Raw genomic sequence first — 15,317 nt, 5'->3', positions numbered from 1 at the left:
TGGAGTCACTGAGAACAAATGGGTAGACATGAAAATGTATGAACGGAAGGGTTTCCTAGAGACATCGAGGGTGGTGTTCTGGTGTGGAAGATCTGGGAGACAGAACAATGCACAGAATTTAGAGCCTTTTGTTTTGATGGTGAGCAATAATCTCTACCACCGGAACCCTTGCCCTTTACCCCAGGATTAGTGCCCTTGACGCAAACCAGCAGAATGCCAACTGACTTGGAACAAAGCAGCCAGATCTTTTGTTTATCACGGATTTTGAGTATTTCCCACTTGGTACAACCGGCTGATGTCCTGAAACTGTCATTTGGACACACTCGGGGGGGTTTGTTTTCAACGTCAAATTGCAAATTATTCTAGTAATAAGTGAATCGTAGACTAAGAAAAGTAACTGTTCTCGTGCGAGGCCTGTGGTGTTAGCTTATGAAGTCTGGTGAACTGCCCTAACGGTCGGGCTCTACCCAGCGCCACGTAGAGCCAAGCAAGGCTCTCTCACACACAGGTACTTTCAACGGAACACGGAACGGCCACAAACTGCCCTTTCCTCCCCATTTATCTTCTTCCATCTAAGTGGAGTGAGATTCTTATTCTGCATTTGCAGAGCACTTTTAGAGACAGCACCCACTACTACTCAGTCCCATCTACACGTCTGCATCCCTCATGAGAAAGGAAAGGCTCTCAGAAGCATGGATCTTGGCAGGATCTTGCACCGATAAGGAAGAACATCTGTAAAGACCCAGTGTTCGCTTTTGAAGTCATGGGTTTTGAGAACAGGCCCAGCATGTAAACACTTGTTTCGAAGAGCTGCTGCAAAACTCGTTATTCTTCCTGAAACCGATGACCCAATACTAGAAAACACAGGACAGTAAGGGACCTGGCCACACCCTTCTCTAATCAGCACCGTTTCTCACCCTGAACGGCCTTGGATGAGCATATGGCAGCAGTCACAAGGTGACTCTTAGTTAATTGATGAGAGAATTTATGGAGGGCTGGAGTCTAGGGGATGATATAGAAAATGACAGACAGGGAAGCTGGAACAGCAATCTTATACTTTGACTTGGGACAGAGAAAAGGGAAAGATAACTCCCCCTGCTGACTTAGAAGGTGGAACATGTTTGAGCAATGACTGGACTACACAGGAACATGGGAAGATGCGGAGCGCTGGGCAGTTCCGCATACTCTACTCACGGACACAAACAGGGGTCTGCCCCGACCACTTGTGGTCCTGCAGGCAAATCCTCACAGAGGTGCCCACGAGCCGGAACCCGGGGTTGCACTGGTAGACCACTGTGTCCCTGTAGCTGAAGCCATCACCGCTGATATGGCCGTTCACAATGGGGTCTGGAGAGCCACAATGACCCGCTGAGGACAGATGCAAAACAATGGAAAACTCATCAGAGAATGTGTCCACGTGAGCCCATGGTATTCCCAATTCACTTACCTTCCCTGTCAAGTAAATAACAGAGATGAATGCATAACTGAGCATTTCCCCACTGACATATGTACTTTTAGCCTACATTATTGTTCTTTTATACTTGTTCATATTTTCTCAACTATTGTGAGGAAGTCTTATTTCTTATATAAGATTATTTATAGCCATCACCCCAGTTATAGTGTCTCTGATTACTTATTTTATCACTTTCTTACTTCTACGGGATGTGATCTATCTTCAGGAGTCAAAATCAGAAGATAGGGACAGGTTTCCTAACCTAGTGGGCAGCAGAGGAGAGAAGGAAGAGGAATACACCCAACCCCGGAAATGGGACTATGTAACTATTTATGAAATTCTGGAGGGAGAGGCAAAGATCAGAAAGCACCACAACACGACCTGACACAGGGTAGCTTCAGTGTTGGAGATGATGGATATGGGACCTAGTTTCCAGAACCATGCACCAAAATTACAGCCATATCCTCAGAGATTATTAAGTCACTTGGATCCTGGCTATCCCTCTCGATCAGTGGTTCTTAACCTGGAGGTTGCAAGCCTTCTGGGGTGGCATATCAGATATTTACATCACGATTCATAATCATAGCAAAATTACAGATGTGAAGGAGCAACGAGATAATTGTATGGTTGGGGGGTCTCCACAACATGAGAGACTGTATTAAAGAGCTGCATCATTAGGAAGGTTGGGAACCACTGTTCTAGATAGCTTCAGATGCTTTGGGGGTCACTTCTGAAAGACACTGAGAACCAGTCATGGCTTGCTGAAGAGGGCATATCTAACAAAGGCCACACACCTTCAGGTGGGCACTTCTCGTTCCTCTCAGTCAGACAAACTTGATTGGACATATTCATTTTCAAACTCTGCATATCTCTATCCAGCTTTTAGTTCGTGTGTAGATTGAAGTGGCGCATGCCTTTATATCACATGGTCATGTACATATTCCTTAGGAGGCAGGGGGCTAGGTGTACTATATCTGCATGGGAAATTTCCTGGGGCGTTGCACCGCTAACTTGGCTTCCCTACTTTCTGAGGAAGTAGCTTAAACCCTTAAAGGAAATAGAGGATATACTTCAAAATCACTGCCCTTCAGCCCTGTGCCAAATGGAAGGAAGAAGCCACGGGATGCTGCGGTACTTCACGTTCCCACTCTGAATCACTGTAGACCAGGCGTCCTGGTTTCATTTCTGTCACTGGGATAAAGGCACCCAGACAAAAAGGAGCTTAGAGGAACAAAGCCTTATTTTAGTTCACAGTTCCAGCTCACAGCCGCCACTGTAGGGGTGTCTAAGTGGCCGGAACTGAAAACAGCTGGTCACATCATGTTCCCAGCCCAGAGCCGAGAAGAGTGCTGTGTGCATGATTTCAGCACTTCCTTTGATTTCTCCACTCTCATGTAGTCCCAAACCTAAACCTGGAGAACACTGCTGTCCACCGCGGACTGAATCTTTACACATCATTTAGCATAAGGAAGACAATCTTCAACAGGCATGCCCACAAGCAAACCTGATCTAGACAATCCTGCGCCAAGATCTTCTTCCCGGGTGATTGCAGTTTGGGTTCAATCGACAATTACTGTCACACAAGCTGACCCCTAATTTGAAACAGTCACTCATTTCTCATTTCATTGTCTGGCTTAAGTTAAATTTCAAGTCATAAAAGTATAGGCTACTCACATGTACAGAACAGCCACAATTTCATTTACGGTATTTAACCTAAATATCCATAATAATGTGTCAAAATTGTGAGGAAGAAAAACTCCTCGGGTGAAACTTGAATTAAATGCACTGAGTTTTGGATTTAAGATTCCATTGTTTTGTGATGTTTTGCTATGTTATTTGACCGTGAGAGTTTTTTTTTTTTTGAAGTCTTTACTATAGTCTTGGATTTGAGTCATAGGGAAAGGCAGTTTGAAAGGGGTTCTCTGTCTTCTCTGTCTCTTCTGATGTGAGACATTGCTCCTGAGGGTTATCTCAAGCCCTATTCAGATTCGAGGCCACATGTGGAAATAGATGCTCCGCTATTCTCTGACCCTCTACTCACTTCCCAGAGTCCTACCCGCCTTAAGGTCACCGGCCACTCTGCCATTTTCCCCTCACTGTGAACACTCAACATTCCCATGAGGATTAGACTGTAACCCTTTTTAGAAAATCTACAAACCAAATGTCCAGCCTTAGTATTTGCCTTGTGATTATCAGTATTTGGGGCTGACAATGAGATACTGAGTATTAAAAATATCCTGTCTCTCTTGGGAGTCAGAAATGCAGGCTGCATGCCGTGATGTAATCTGTGTGGTGAGCGTCTTTGGGCTAAGCCAGGCTTATATGGACAGTGAACACTGGAGCCATTTCGCAGACCCTTCTTAAGTATTAACACGCCGTCATAAAATGTCAGGGGGATCAGATCTGTGAAAGGCATGGAAGCTGCTGCTGGCATTAAACATCCATGGATATTTTTAAACCTGTGTGTCTGTCCGCATTAAAAGAACACTGTAGAATACTGATGTAGGAGACTCCTTCGCTTCTGAGTGCAATTTGCAAGGTGATGCTAAGAGCTCTTCTGTGCCACACAAAGGCAATGGCTCTTGAGGACATGAAGTCCTGCTGAGGACAAGAGTTTGAGAAGCTATACTACACTCAGCACCTCAGGTGGCAACATCCACCAAGGGGGCTAAGTCCTCGGCAACACGATGTTCTTTCGTCAAGTCTCAAGAAGAATCCTTGGTGTTGGATGGTTCCAAACTTTTCACCTTCCCTAAGACACCATGCACACTTCCCAGAAACGTGGTGACGTAGACACTTCATGGAGTGGGGAGCAGTTCCTCTCGTCCAATAAAATCAATTTTTGTGTCATGTCACACTGTCATTCTCAGCTACGTTATTAAACATTTTTACATGGACCTCTCAAAATCTACAAGTTATTTAAAGAATACATTCCAATTTTATTCCTCTCAATCTTCAAAAAGAAACTTCTAAAATAGAATTTTGGATTATGAAACCTAGCTATTTCAGCCCTTGTAAATGTCACCATATTATAGTCGCAACAAGCTTAGTGTCTTCATAGTCATTATGGCTGAACAAATGTAAACCTACTTTAAAGAGAAATCCATTGTACAGGAAAGTAGATGTTTTTATGTGGAACCCCTTAAGAGAGGCATCTTTGACAGCGAGGATTAAAGAGGTAAACCAGTGGGAGAGCTGACAGGTCATCCTGTGCTAGAAAAATCTACATGTCATAAGTGTGTTATCAAGAGATTAATGAAGCGTTTTACAACAGGGGCCCTAGATTACAAACATACCACCTCCTTCTAGATGCTGTGTTCACTGCTGGGTTCAAGGGAAATTAGTACAAAGAAGATAAATACAAGAGACTAGTTAAGAGAAGACTGTGATCATAAAACTTTCCTGATAGGTTACAGGACCTGGTAGGGGAGATACGGGGTCTGTGTTGCTATGGATTAATGCTCCAGCCTAGATAGGTATTTAGCACTGCAGCTCACAGAAAGGAACACAGAGAATATCTTCAGTAGTTTAGAGAATCCTAGAGCCGCTAACCACAGTGCAGAAGTGGGGTCCTACACAATGTGTTCTTGGAGCTAATGTGAGGCTGTGCAGTGACACACACATGCCTGCCTTCACCTTGAACTCATATGCAAGGGGACACACACACACACACACACACACACACACACACACACAAGCCTCACTCAGAAGTTCAGACTCAGAACTCAGATTAGATACTTCCAACAGGACCAAATTCTCCTCTTGAGTGCGAGCCAAGAGAACTGCTTTTTATCTCCTTAAATATGGTTTTCATATGAAAAATTCCACAAGGCATGGTCAGTGGTAGAACCATCCTTCCAAGTATCGATTCATTTATATCAATTCAATGACCAGAAATATTCTTTCCATGTAGACATCACCAGACACATCTATAGTACCAGAGGCAAGATCCCTCTTCCATCATAATCAGAAGGACCAAAGCAAAATGTCCCTGTGGGTACTTCTCAAGATAAATAGAAGATTCCCTACCCACAACCTGGGCCAAGCACCTACCATTGTATCTTATACAATGATAGAATCACATGGTCCGAGTCTCAGTATAGATTGGAGTCCACGGAAGGCCTGGACAAAGCACAAAGCATGACTGGGCAGCTGTCTTCTAAAATGAGACTCCATTATGATGCTGGACAGATATGCCATCTTCATTTGATCTGTCAAGCAGATGGCGTATATACGTAGTCTGAAACCTAATTTTCTGGTGCACTGTGTCTACTGTTGCTAACCAATGGAGAAACAGCCACAGTACTAACACTAGCACAAACCCTCATCCCATCCCTGGCACATGAATTTAATTAATTTTATTCTTCCCATCACAGGTTTTCATGGTAGCTCTACTGTGGTGGTTTGAAAGAAAATGGCTCCCAGAGAGAGAGTGGCACTATTAGGAGGTGTGGCCTTATTGGAGGAAGTATGTCACTGTGGGGGGCAGGTTCTGAGGTCTCCTTTGCTCAAGCTATTCTCATTGTGACACACAGTTCCTTCTGCTGCCTGTGGATCAGATGTAGAACTCTCAGCTCCTTCTCCAGCACCATGTTCTGTCATGATGATAATGGACTAAACCTCTGAAACTGTAAGCCATCCCAATTCAATGTTTTCCTTCCTAAGATTGTGGTGGCTTTTCACAGCACCAGAAACTCCAGCTAAGACACCTAGCTACCCATCCATGGTTGGCAAAGATAAGAAAAGCTAACCATGACCGGATCATTACATTTTGCATCCCATGGCATCTCAGATATCTTATGGGAGCAGAGAAATGCAGGCCCATTTCTCGCCATGGTCTGGTGGTCAGAGAACTTGAGAGACTAACAGGTGCAACTTGCACCTTCCAACACGGGAGGTGGTTGCCTGGCTCTTTTGAGTTAAGTAAACTCGGTGCCATCCTGACAGGTGGTCAGGATATGCCACAGTAACTCCGCTCCTTCCACTGTAACTATGAGGTCACCTGGGAAGGAGGTGTTTTCTGCCTATGTGAACAAGTGTACATTGAGTAATCGTGACTTGAGCCATCACGCTACCTAGGCAACAGAATGCTAATGAAGCCTTTTGTTACCTGCTCCCCCAGTTTACATTTTGTATAAAAGCCGTGGAAAAATAAATGTGGGTGATTTTTCGGGATCTGAATAATCCCCGAAACTCCCTCCTGTACTGCCCTGTTTTCAGTCTTATCATTTTTAAATGTCTTCATATCTTTCACTTATATTTATATTTCCTCAATTCTCTACCCTGGCAAGAAGTTTTTTTTTTTTTTTTTTTTTTTTTTTTTTTTTTTGAGGCCGATCCTCAACAATATCTAAAGTTATTTATTTATTATTTCTAATGTTTCTCTTGGCCAAGATAATGGTAAATTGTTTCCAGATACTCTTCACAAATCTAGGTCACTGACTTCATGAGCCTAGGGACACGTCCAACCTCAGTGTCTATGCAGGTTCTTTACAGAACTGGAATCAAGAAACTGGGTGTCCTGGCTAATTTTATGCCAATTGGCCACAAGCTAGAATCATTTGGGAAAAAAGACTCCCAATTCCAAGTTAGAAGATTTACCCATAGGCAAGCCTGTAGTGTATTTTCTTAATAAGTCATTGATGTGGAAGAGCTCAGGCCACCCCTGGGTGGGTGGTCCTGGGGCATATAAGAAATCAGACTGGTCAACCCACCAGGAGCAAACCAGTAAATAGCACTCCTCTTTGCCCTTTACGTTAGTTCCTGCTTCCAGATTCCTGCCCTGCCCTCCCTCAGTGATGGAATGAATTAATGAATGAATCATTTCTTCCCCAAACTGTGTATGCTCATGGTATTCTAATAGAACAATGGTAACCCTAACTAAGACACTAGGTATGGACTACTGAGATACATGAAAGATGGGGCGGGGTAGCGGAGCTCTCTGAGAGTGGAACTGGGCTATGTGGAAAAGATAGAGGAACAGCCAGGGTTTGGGCAATGGGGCATCCATGCTTCTTGGCACTGTTTATCACCTTCAGTCCATGATAGATTTGCTCTTTGGATGTTGTTTCTCACTCTGTCACTGATCACATTCAAGGAAACACCTGCTGCTCTTGAGATTCCTATATAATTCCTGGTACTCTCGCTTTGCCTTTGGGTACGTTCTGTCTTCCTGTGCCCTTCTCATTGGGGTGGCTTCTTTCTCAAAGACACAAAGTTGAGGGGTATTATTTTGTTTTGTCAGGAAGCAATCTCTTTTTGACTTGACGGTATTGCATAGATTGTTTTCTGATTTTTTAAAAAAGTATATATTTTATTTTTGAAAAATAAAACTATGTCTTCACCAAATGTCATGATTATATACCAAGGAATCAAGGTCTTGTGGACATAATGGGGCTGGTGCCCATATGAGCTCACAGAATCTGTGGCAGCATGCACAGGATGTGCACTATTTATTTAATGGCATCATTGGACATTCTGCATTTTATAATGGTAAGCTGGAACCTTTTGTTTCCTTATAAGTCCTTTTTATAGATATTATAACTTCTGGTTTTGTATTTTTATGGGATTCCTGTATATGTGAACATGTGTGTCTCTGCCTCTAAATGTGTTTCTTGTGTGTTTTTTTTTTTTTTTTTGACTCTTTTTCTTGTTTGGGTGTCTTTGTCTTACTCTGGCTTGTTTGTTTTTGTTTTATCTTATTTTGTTATTAGAAGCTTGTTTGTTTTCTAAGAGAGACAGGAAGGATGTGAATCTGGATGGGAGGGGATATGGAACAGAACTTAGAATGGGGAAAACATAACCAGAATATATTGTATAGAAAAACCTATTTTTAACTAAAAAAATTCACCAAATGTGAAATAATCTTTTTTGTACACTATGAAGATGTATCACTCTGATTGGTTTAATAAAAAGCTGAATGGCCAATAGCTAGGCAGGATTTCCAGGCAGAGAGGACATTGGGAGAAGGAGGTGGAGATGCCAGGAGATGCAGAGCAAGCGGGATGGAAAGTGTGGAGATGATGTGACAAAGCCATGAAGCAAAAGGTTAAACTGACAGAAATGGGTTAATTTAGGTTATAATAGTTAGTTATAAATAAGCCAAAGCTAAGGCTGAGCTTTCATAATTATTATTTAGTCTCCATGTCATTAATGGGGAGCTGACAGTCCCAACAAAAAAAAATCCAACTATAATACTGAAAGTCATTTTCCAAATGTGATCATTGAGTTAGCTGCCATAAGGTTGTGGTAGCACTGTCGGTCACTCAGAAGAATCTCAGCTTGGTAGAACCCCAGAGTGCTCTCAAGAAAGCTCTAGCAATGGAAACATCGATATACTGACCCAAATATCAAATAACAATCAGGAGGTGGAAGAAAAGTAACAGCCACATTGATAAGCAAGAAACACAGCAGGTGAAGAAGTCACTGGCTCTGCAGAGCAGGGGCACGTGCCCCTTTCTTTGGCATGTGTCCCAAGAGGGAGAAGATTTATTGGTACCACAGTTCAAGTCACATCTAGTTCGGCTGTCAGCGGGAGAGTACAGCTTTCCTCTGGACCCACCTTTTGAGAATTAACTTATTCTCAGTGGAGCACCAGAAGTCCTTGGTCAATAGCCCCTGATCTGTAGCCACACTGTCTACATCTAAATGCCATTTTTATTCCTGGTGGGACATATGATGATGGGCAAGCTTGTCACTTGTCTAAGCATTTTTCCTTCCCCATTAGGAGTAACAGACGCTTTGCGTTCTGATGAGAATTCAGTAAAACGAAGCTTACAAATGCTGTACTTGTGTTCTCCATAAAGACAGCATTCACAGATATGATCTCCCAGGAGGCCTCTAGTTAGTATGTGGGCTCTGGAACTCGGCAGTAGTATGGTGCTAGGTACACAGTATCCATGCCAGGTTTAGGAATGTGCCTTTATTGATCCATCCGTCTGAATACCCCATAGTCTCCCCTGGCAATACCATGGCTCTGCTCCCTCCTGCTCATACATCCACACAACACAGATTCCATGGGCTGCACACCTGACTCTGGTTTCCCCTGGGACTGCATTCTTGTTGGGATAAAATTACGGGATCCACGCACCAGTAATCTGTTACTGCGGCACAGGGGTACGCTTCATTTCAATATCTGGCAGACTGTGAGCTTCAACCCTCGAGTCTCAATGGTCACTGTGAAACTATATTTGCCTAGCTGAAAAAATCTTTACACTAAATTTACTGTCCACTATTTAGCCAGCCTTATGCATGTGTGGCTACACACTAGCTCAATCCTTTCCCAAATGTTCATCCCCCTGCTATATGCTCTGCTCCTCTGATTTCATTTTTTTTAAATAAACCTCACCCAATTTCTCACCATTCACATTTTCTTCATTATAACCTGGAGGTTTTTCTCTCTCCTTAATGTCAGTTTAAATTTCTACTGGGCAAATGGTCTCACTTCTGAGTCATTGAGCCTCCAAAGGTTTCCAAGGTAGATTCCTCATATATATATATATATATATATATATGTGTGTGTGTGTGTGTGTGTGTGTGTGTGTGTGTGTGTATATATATATATATAAAACATTTGTGACAATGTAGGGCCATCAATGGCTCTTGTGTCTCATCCTGTGGGCTTCAGGTCTTCACTTTAGAGGAAAAGGATCACAGAAGAATTGGGGGCTTATTTGGAACTAGTAGGACACACAGTGACCCTAGTCCTTAAGAGTTTTAGAAACAGAATCATTTAAACATTTCAAGCTTCCCACACAGCCTAACCTACATGTTTACCTACTAGGACAAAGCAAAAGAGGTGTGTTTTGGATCACCTTCTCCACCCCTTTGGTGCTAAATTACACTAAAGTAGAAAGAGAAGACCTTGTCCCCATCAGCATTGCCAAGTGGAGAGGATAATGGAGGGAGGTGGGGTGATGGAGGCATGGGATGATGGAGGGAGGTGGGATACTAGAGGGTTGGGATGATGGAGGGAGGTGGGATACTGGAGAGTGGTAGGGTACTGGGGGATAAGGTGATGGAGAGAGGTGGAGTACTGGAAAGAAGAGGTGACAGAATGATGGGGTCATAGAGGGAGCTGGGATATGGGAGGTATGTAGGATATTGGAGGTTTCAGGAAAGTACCGGGTGGAGGTCAGGTACCAGGGACAGCCAGGAAGTAGGAAGAGAGTACTATAGATATGTATGATGTTTTAGTGACGACACATAAATGGGTTGGAGAAGCTTTGAGTCACGGGCATATCTGAACTGCACAGTCAAAGCTTTGTCCACATCTGTGCAGAGAAATCCGGTGGAAACAGCATCCTCCCTGCTCCCTTTAAAGTTATCAAAGAATAACATCGGAAAAACAAAGCCAAGATATTACAAACATGCACCACTTTAAACAGCCCACGGTACTTCCTAGGTTTAAATGACCAACTTCATGGTGGAATTGTAAGCTACTGAAAACCTGAACTGTGTATACCTTCTTGGACACTCATATTTCTATTTGCTGCAGCTGTGAAGGTCTTTTAGTGTCATATAGTCCCAGTCCTCTACATGATAGCAAGTTTTATTTAAAGGCTTTATTTTTATTTTTCCGTGGGTGTATATGTGGGTCTGTGCGTGGGTGTGCGGATGTGAGTACAGGGCCTTCAGCAGTCAGAAGAAATCCTGCGGGGCAGTAGTTACAGGTGGTTGTGAGCCGCTCAACCTAAGTTCTGGGAGCTGAACCTGGGTCCTCTGCAAGAGCAATAAGCACTCTTAGCCCCGGAGTCAGCCCTCCAGACCCTCTGCAAGACTGATTATACACAACAGAACATAAAATATGGCCATGTTTTATTTTTCAGACTAGATAAAAAGAACCTTCAGACACCCTGAGAGACAGAAAGGAACAGGTAGCCATGACGTTGGTCAGATTCACCAAAGCTGTCAGAACCTTAACAACCAGAAGCCCTGGGTTTCCCACCTTGTGATCCATTTTCAAGGTTTATTTGAGTTATACCACTTGGGAACTTACGAGTAGCTTACCCAGACACCTTGTTTCCGATCCACTCCAGAGACCATTGGCCAAGCACTCCCGGACATGGGAGCCCACGAGTGTGTAGCCGGTGTTGCAGGTGAAGATGGCGGTGGCTCCGTACACAGTGAGGGTCCCTATCTTGTTACCATTGGGGGGAAAGGACAGGCTTCCACAGGAGATGACTGGAAGAGGAAAACTGTATTAGTCCAAGTCTGGGTTTACAGCAGAAACCATGGGTGCTGGCTTTCACAAGAAGCATATGGCAAGGAGGTCTGATTTACAAGTCAGTTGTCTCTGTCACATTTTCCTTCTCTATTGCTTTTAACACAAAAGAAATTCTACCACATTCTGAAGCAACCAAAGTCCGTACAGTGGTCCACTGCTTTTTCATTCTTACAGATTGACAACCCTTTCTTCAAAATCCACAGTTTGCAATGGAAGGGACCCATAAGCATATCTACCAAACATGCTACCTGTCTGCTTTTTCTACCCATATGGATCCTAAGAGTGATGTGATTGTGACGACACATGTCCCTACCAGGGACACGAGAAGTATCTTCACCAAAGGCCAACAGCCCAAACCAAGCATGGTGGGTTATAACTTTTGACTTTAACCTAGCGCCAAGGTAATTTTTCTTCCAGTTATTTGTATGATTTGTTTCAATGACGAGCACTGTAAAATTGCTGACTATGCAGGGCACATGGAACCTTCTAGGTAATTATCAATGGTACACACATCCTGTGTGGACACAGGCAGTGTAGTTGTAAACCCTAAGGGTATCCTTGCTGCCCCAGATAATGATGGAATAGAAAGACCAGAGAGGCAGCCAACTACTAGCCCGTACCACTACGAAACCTTCAGAGCAAATGGGGTATCCTGTCATTATAAAGTCTTTAAACCGAATTCACTGAGCTCCTGTCTCCTTCCACCAGTTCAGAAATGAAGAAACACGAGCACCTAAGCCACAGGCCCACGGGAACCTCTGCAACTGTGACCCATTTGAAATGGTCTCTTTTCTCAATTGTTTTTCTCATCCTGGTCAGGCAACTCTTGTCTACAGTCCCACCCATCATTTGGGACCCCATGAAGTACCAGCAGGCCTGTGCTCCTAGGTGAGATCCCGTCTCCGATTATAAAATGAAATCAGATCACTTGCAAACCATGGGTATTTGTCATGGTGATGAAAAAAATTCCAACAGAATCTTACAGATAACCAGGGACATAAACTTGTATGAATGCACCATTGAAATACTACCCCTCCCCCACACCCTTACTTAAGCTTCTCTCAGGCCAAGGTGTGACCCCCATTCATTTTCAAGTGAGCAGGCAGACTTGCAAGCCAGATATGATCTGTAGGGGTCACACGCCAGAAATCGGAAGTCTACCTCTAGAGAACAACTTGCTGAGAGAGTCTTCACGGGTCCTCGGTATCTGAGACGGCTAAGCGAAACCTTCACAGCAGCAAGTGCTCGCTTTCAATAATTTGCTAGCATGTACCGTACCAAATGTCAATGGATTCAAGAGGGATTTAGGTTTTTATAATTTGCCATGAACTTTTCTCTAAGCCTTTTCCCAAACACAGTGTGAACCTTACCTTGAACTGTGATATTTAGCAATTCATGTTGAAACTTCAGCGCTTATTACAAATGCGCTCAACGACAAGGCTGGACCAGTTTTTTAGCTGAGAGCTCTGCATAGCTTTAGTGGTAGGGCAGGGAGAAAACCCACATTGGATTCTATCCTCCCAGCCTTGGTTGGCACACCCTGGTGAGGAGACTATTAAAGTCTGTCCTCTAATGAGGTTCATTAGATCACAAGGAACTAAGGGAGCAACAGCTGGGCTTCTGGGAAGCTGAAGAATGGGATTCTGAGCTGCGAGTTTCCTTTGGATGCAACCCTACTCATTAATGACAGTGGCAGAGCAACTTGGAAAAAATGTAATTGGGAGAGCCCGTCACCACTAAAAATAGTCTTGTCACAAAGCAAGGAAAAAGCTTGTCTCCATGCTAGTCTCCCTTCTAGTCTCCAAAAATGGACTCATTAGCTTTGCGTCTGTCCCTACCACTGGACACAGGTCCACACTCACCAACCACAGTGCTCTCAGAACTCATGGTGGGGGAGGGTCTGCACAGCTCAGGTGCTAAGCGAAGTGCTCCTGGAAGACCCTGCTGAGTGCTCTCTGTTAACGCTGTCTTTCTACTACAGCCATGGGTGACACTGGCTCCCCACTCCCCACAGGCAAGCTTCTTTTTCCTCTCTACAAGAATTCATAGGGAAATGTACTTTGAAGGAGGAGCCTGGTGGCATGTGTTTTATCCTGCTATGAGGCCAGCATCCCTGCCAGCAGCGTGAGTACTTAGACAAACTCAAATGTTGATACTTCCCACAGCTGTCGTCAATAATGACTACACACATGATTACATGTAGCTCACCACGACCGGGAGCAGTCATGAGCACTGCTCTCTGCTGTCTGTGAGAAGAGGCAGGGCATGCTCAGAGACAGGGAGATGGTTGTTTGTAAACACACGAAGGTGTGATGCCGGAAGACAGCCTGGATCACTCTGGGAGCTCTAGGGCCCTATGGTTATGATCTGACACTGCCTGTTAAGTCTGAAGGCCTCATCCAAAATGAGGATGCTCACGATGGAATTTGGATGCCCATGCCCCAGAGAGCAGACCCTGGAGCTATGGATGCGTCTCTCAAGTTCAGGGCCATGATGCACAATGTCTAATAAGAGACGGAGTAACAGTACCACTCAGGCAGACGGGTGGAATGACTGTGCGCATTCCTGTGGCTGGACCGTGCCAGGGTTGAGCTGTCAGTCCACACAGGTCTCTGGTTAGCAGCGGGAACACAGAGAAGCCATGCAGCACCTCAACTTGGCCAAGGTCAGCTTTTAGAGAAGCCATAATGAGTAGTTAGGAACTGGGGGCGGTCTAGAACATGGGCGATGATCTCTATATACCATTTTAAACATCCAGTTTGGCTTTTTGAGCATATATATTGTAAAGTGTAAAGGCTTCTGAATCATATATCTCCATAATAAACATGTTTCTTACTTTTAAATATAAATAACAAGAAGTGTGAGAAAAAAAATGCTGGGCTTCTCTGTTGCGTGTTGCGTGGGTATCCTGCCCACCCTGCGAAGGAGGGAAAACTCCAGTGGGAAGATCTCCTGGGCTATAGAGAACTTAGGACCACTTGGAGTGAGAAGGTGAACTCCACGAAGCTGGGGAACTCAGCTGATCTCGGGGTGCTGTGGATGTGCTTGGGGGTGGCCAAGAGTCTTTTCTCTTTCCTGGGTTAAAGGACCAGCAAACTACGAAACTTAACACCCAGGCTCCTGAGAAGACACATATTGGAAAGCAAAAGGTTCCCTTCTCATCTCACGGCCTGGCCATTTTGAGATAAGCCGCAGGTAACCCAAGCCTGATAAATTTCAGCTCCATTGCTAAGCCCATGGTTTCCATGACAACACACTGGGCGATGCTGTTGATTCAGTCTCAGCACCAAATGGAAACAAGGGTTTCTTCTTTAGGGAAGCAGCCACAGGCTGGCAAACTGGGCTTAGGAAAATGTGTCATTTTTAAGGGTTTTTAATGAAGGAACTAAATGGTGTTTGAACTTCCTGGGGTTTTCATGTACACATTTCAAAGAATAGTATATCAGTTTCAGCATTGATCTTGTGTTTCTTCAGGGTATAGGTGGGTAAAATAGGGACTATAGGAAATAAAGAGAATTTAAGTTACAATAAGCGGCAACTTCATAAGAAATGGTAAACCAACACATTCAGAGATTTCTCTAGGTTCCAGAAAATGAAGATCATAAGGTCCTTTTTGTCCATCCCCCTTCCTTTTTGGAA

The 15,317-nt window shown here is 44.0% G+C and overlaps 1 protein-coding gene across 1 annotated transcript in view; it reads right to left on the bottom strand.

Moving 5' to 3' along the window:
* Window positions 1-15,317, bottom strand: part of Csmd1 (CUB and Sushi multiple domains 1) — a 1,175,551-nt gene that overhangs the window by 34,919 nt on the left and 1,125,315 nt on the right. Inside the window, exons 52-53 of the mRNA XM_042054928.1 lie at window positions 11,462-11,635; window positions 1,195-1,368 (exon numbers count right to left, since the gene is read on the bottom strand). Coding sequence (XP_041910862.1) covers window positions 1,195-1,368; window positions 11,462-11,635 — 348 coding nt within the window. The remainder of the gene's footprint in view (window positions 1-1,194; window positions 1,369-11,461; window positions 11,636-15,317) is intronic.

Source organism: Arvicola amphibius, chromosome 4 (genome assembly GCF_903992535.2).
Source record: "Arvicola amphibius chromosome 4, mArvAmp1.2, whole genome shotgun sequence".
Lineage (NCBI taxonomy): Eukaryota > Metazoa > Chordata > Mammalia > Rodentia > Cricetidae > Arvicola > Arvicola amphibius.
The sequence above is the reverse complement of the archived record's forward strand: the minus strand, read 5'-3'. Positions and strand labels throughout refer to the sequence as shown.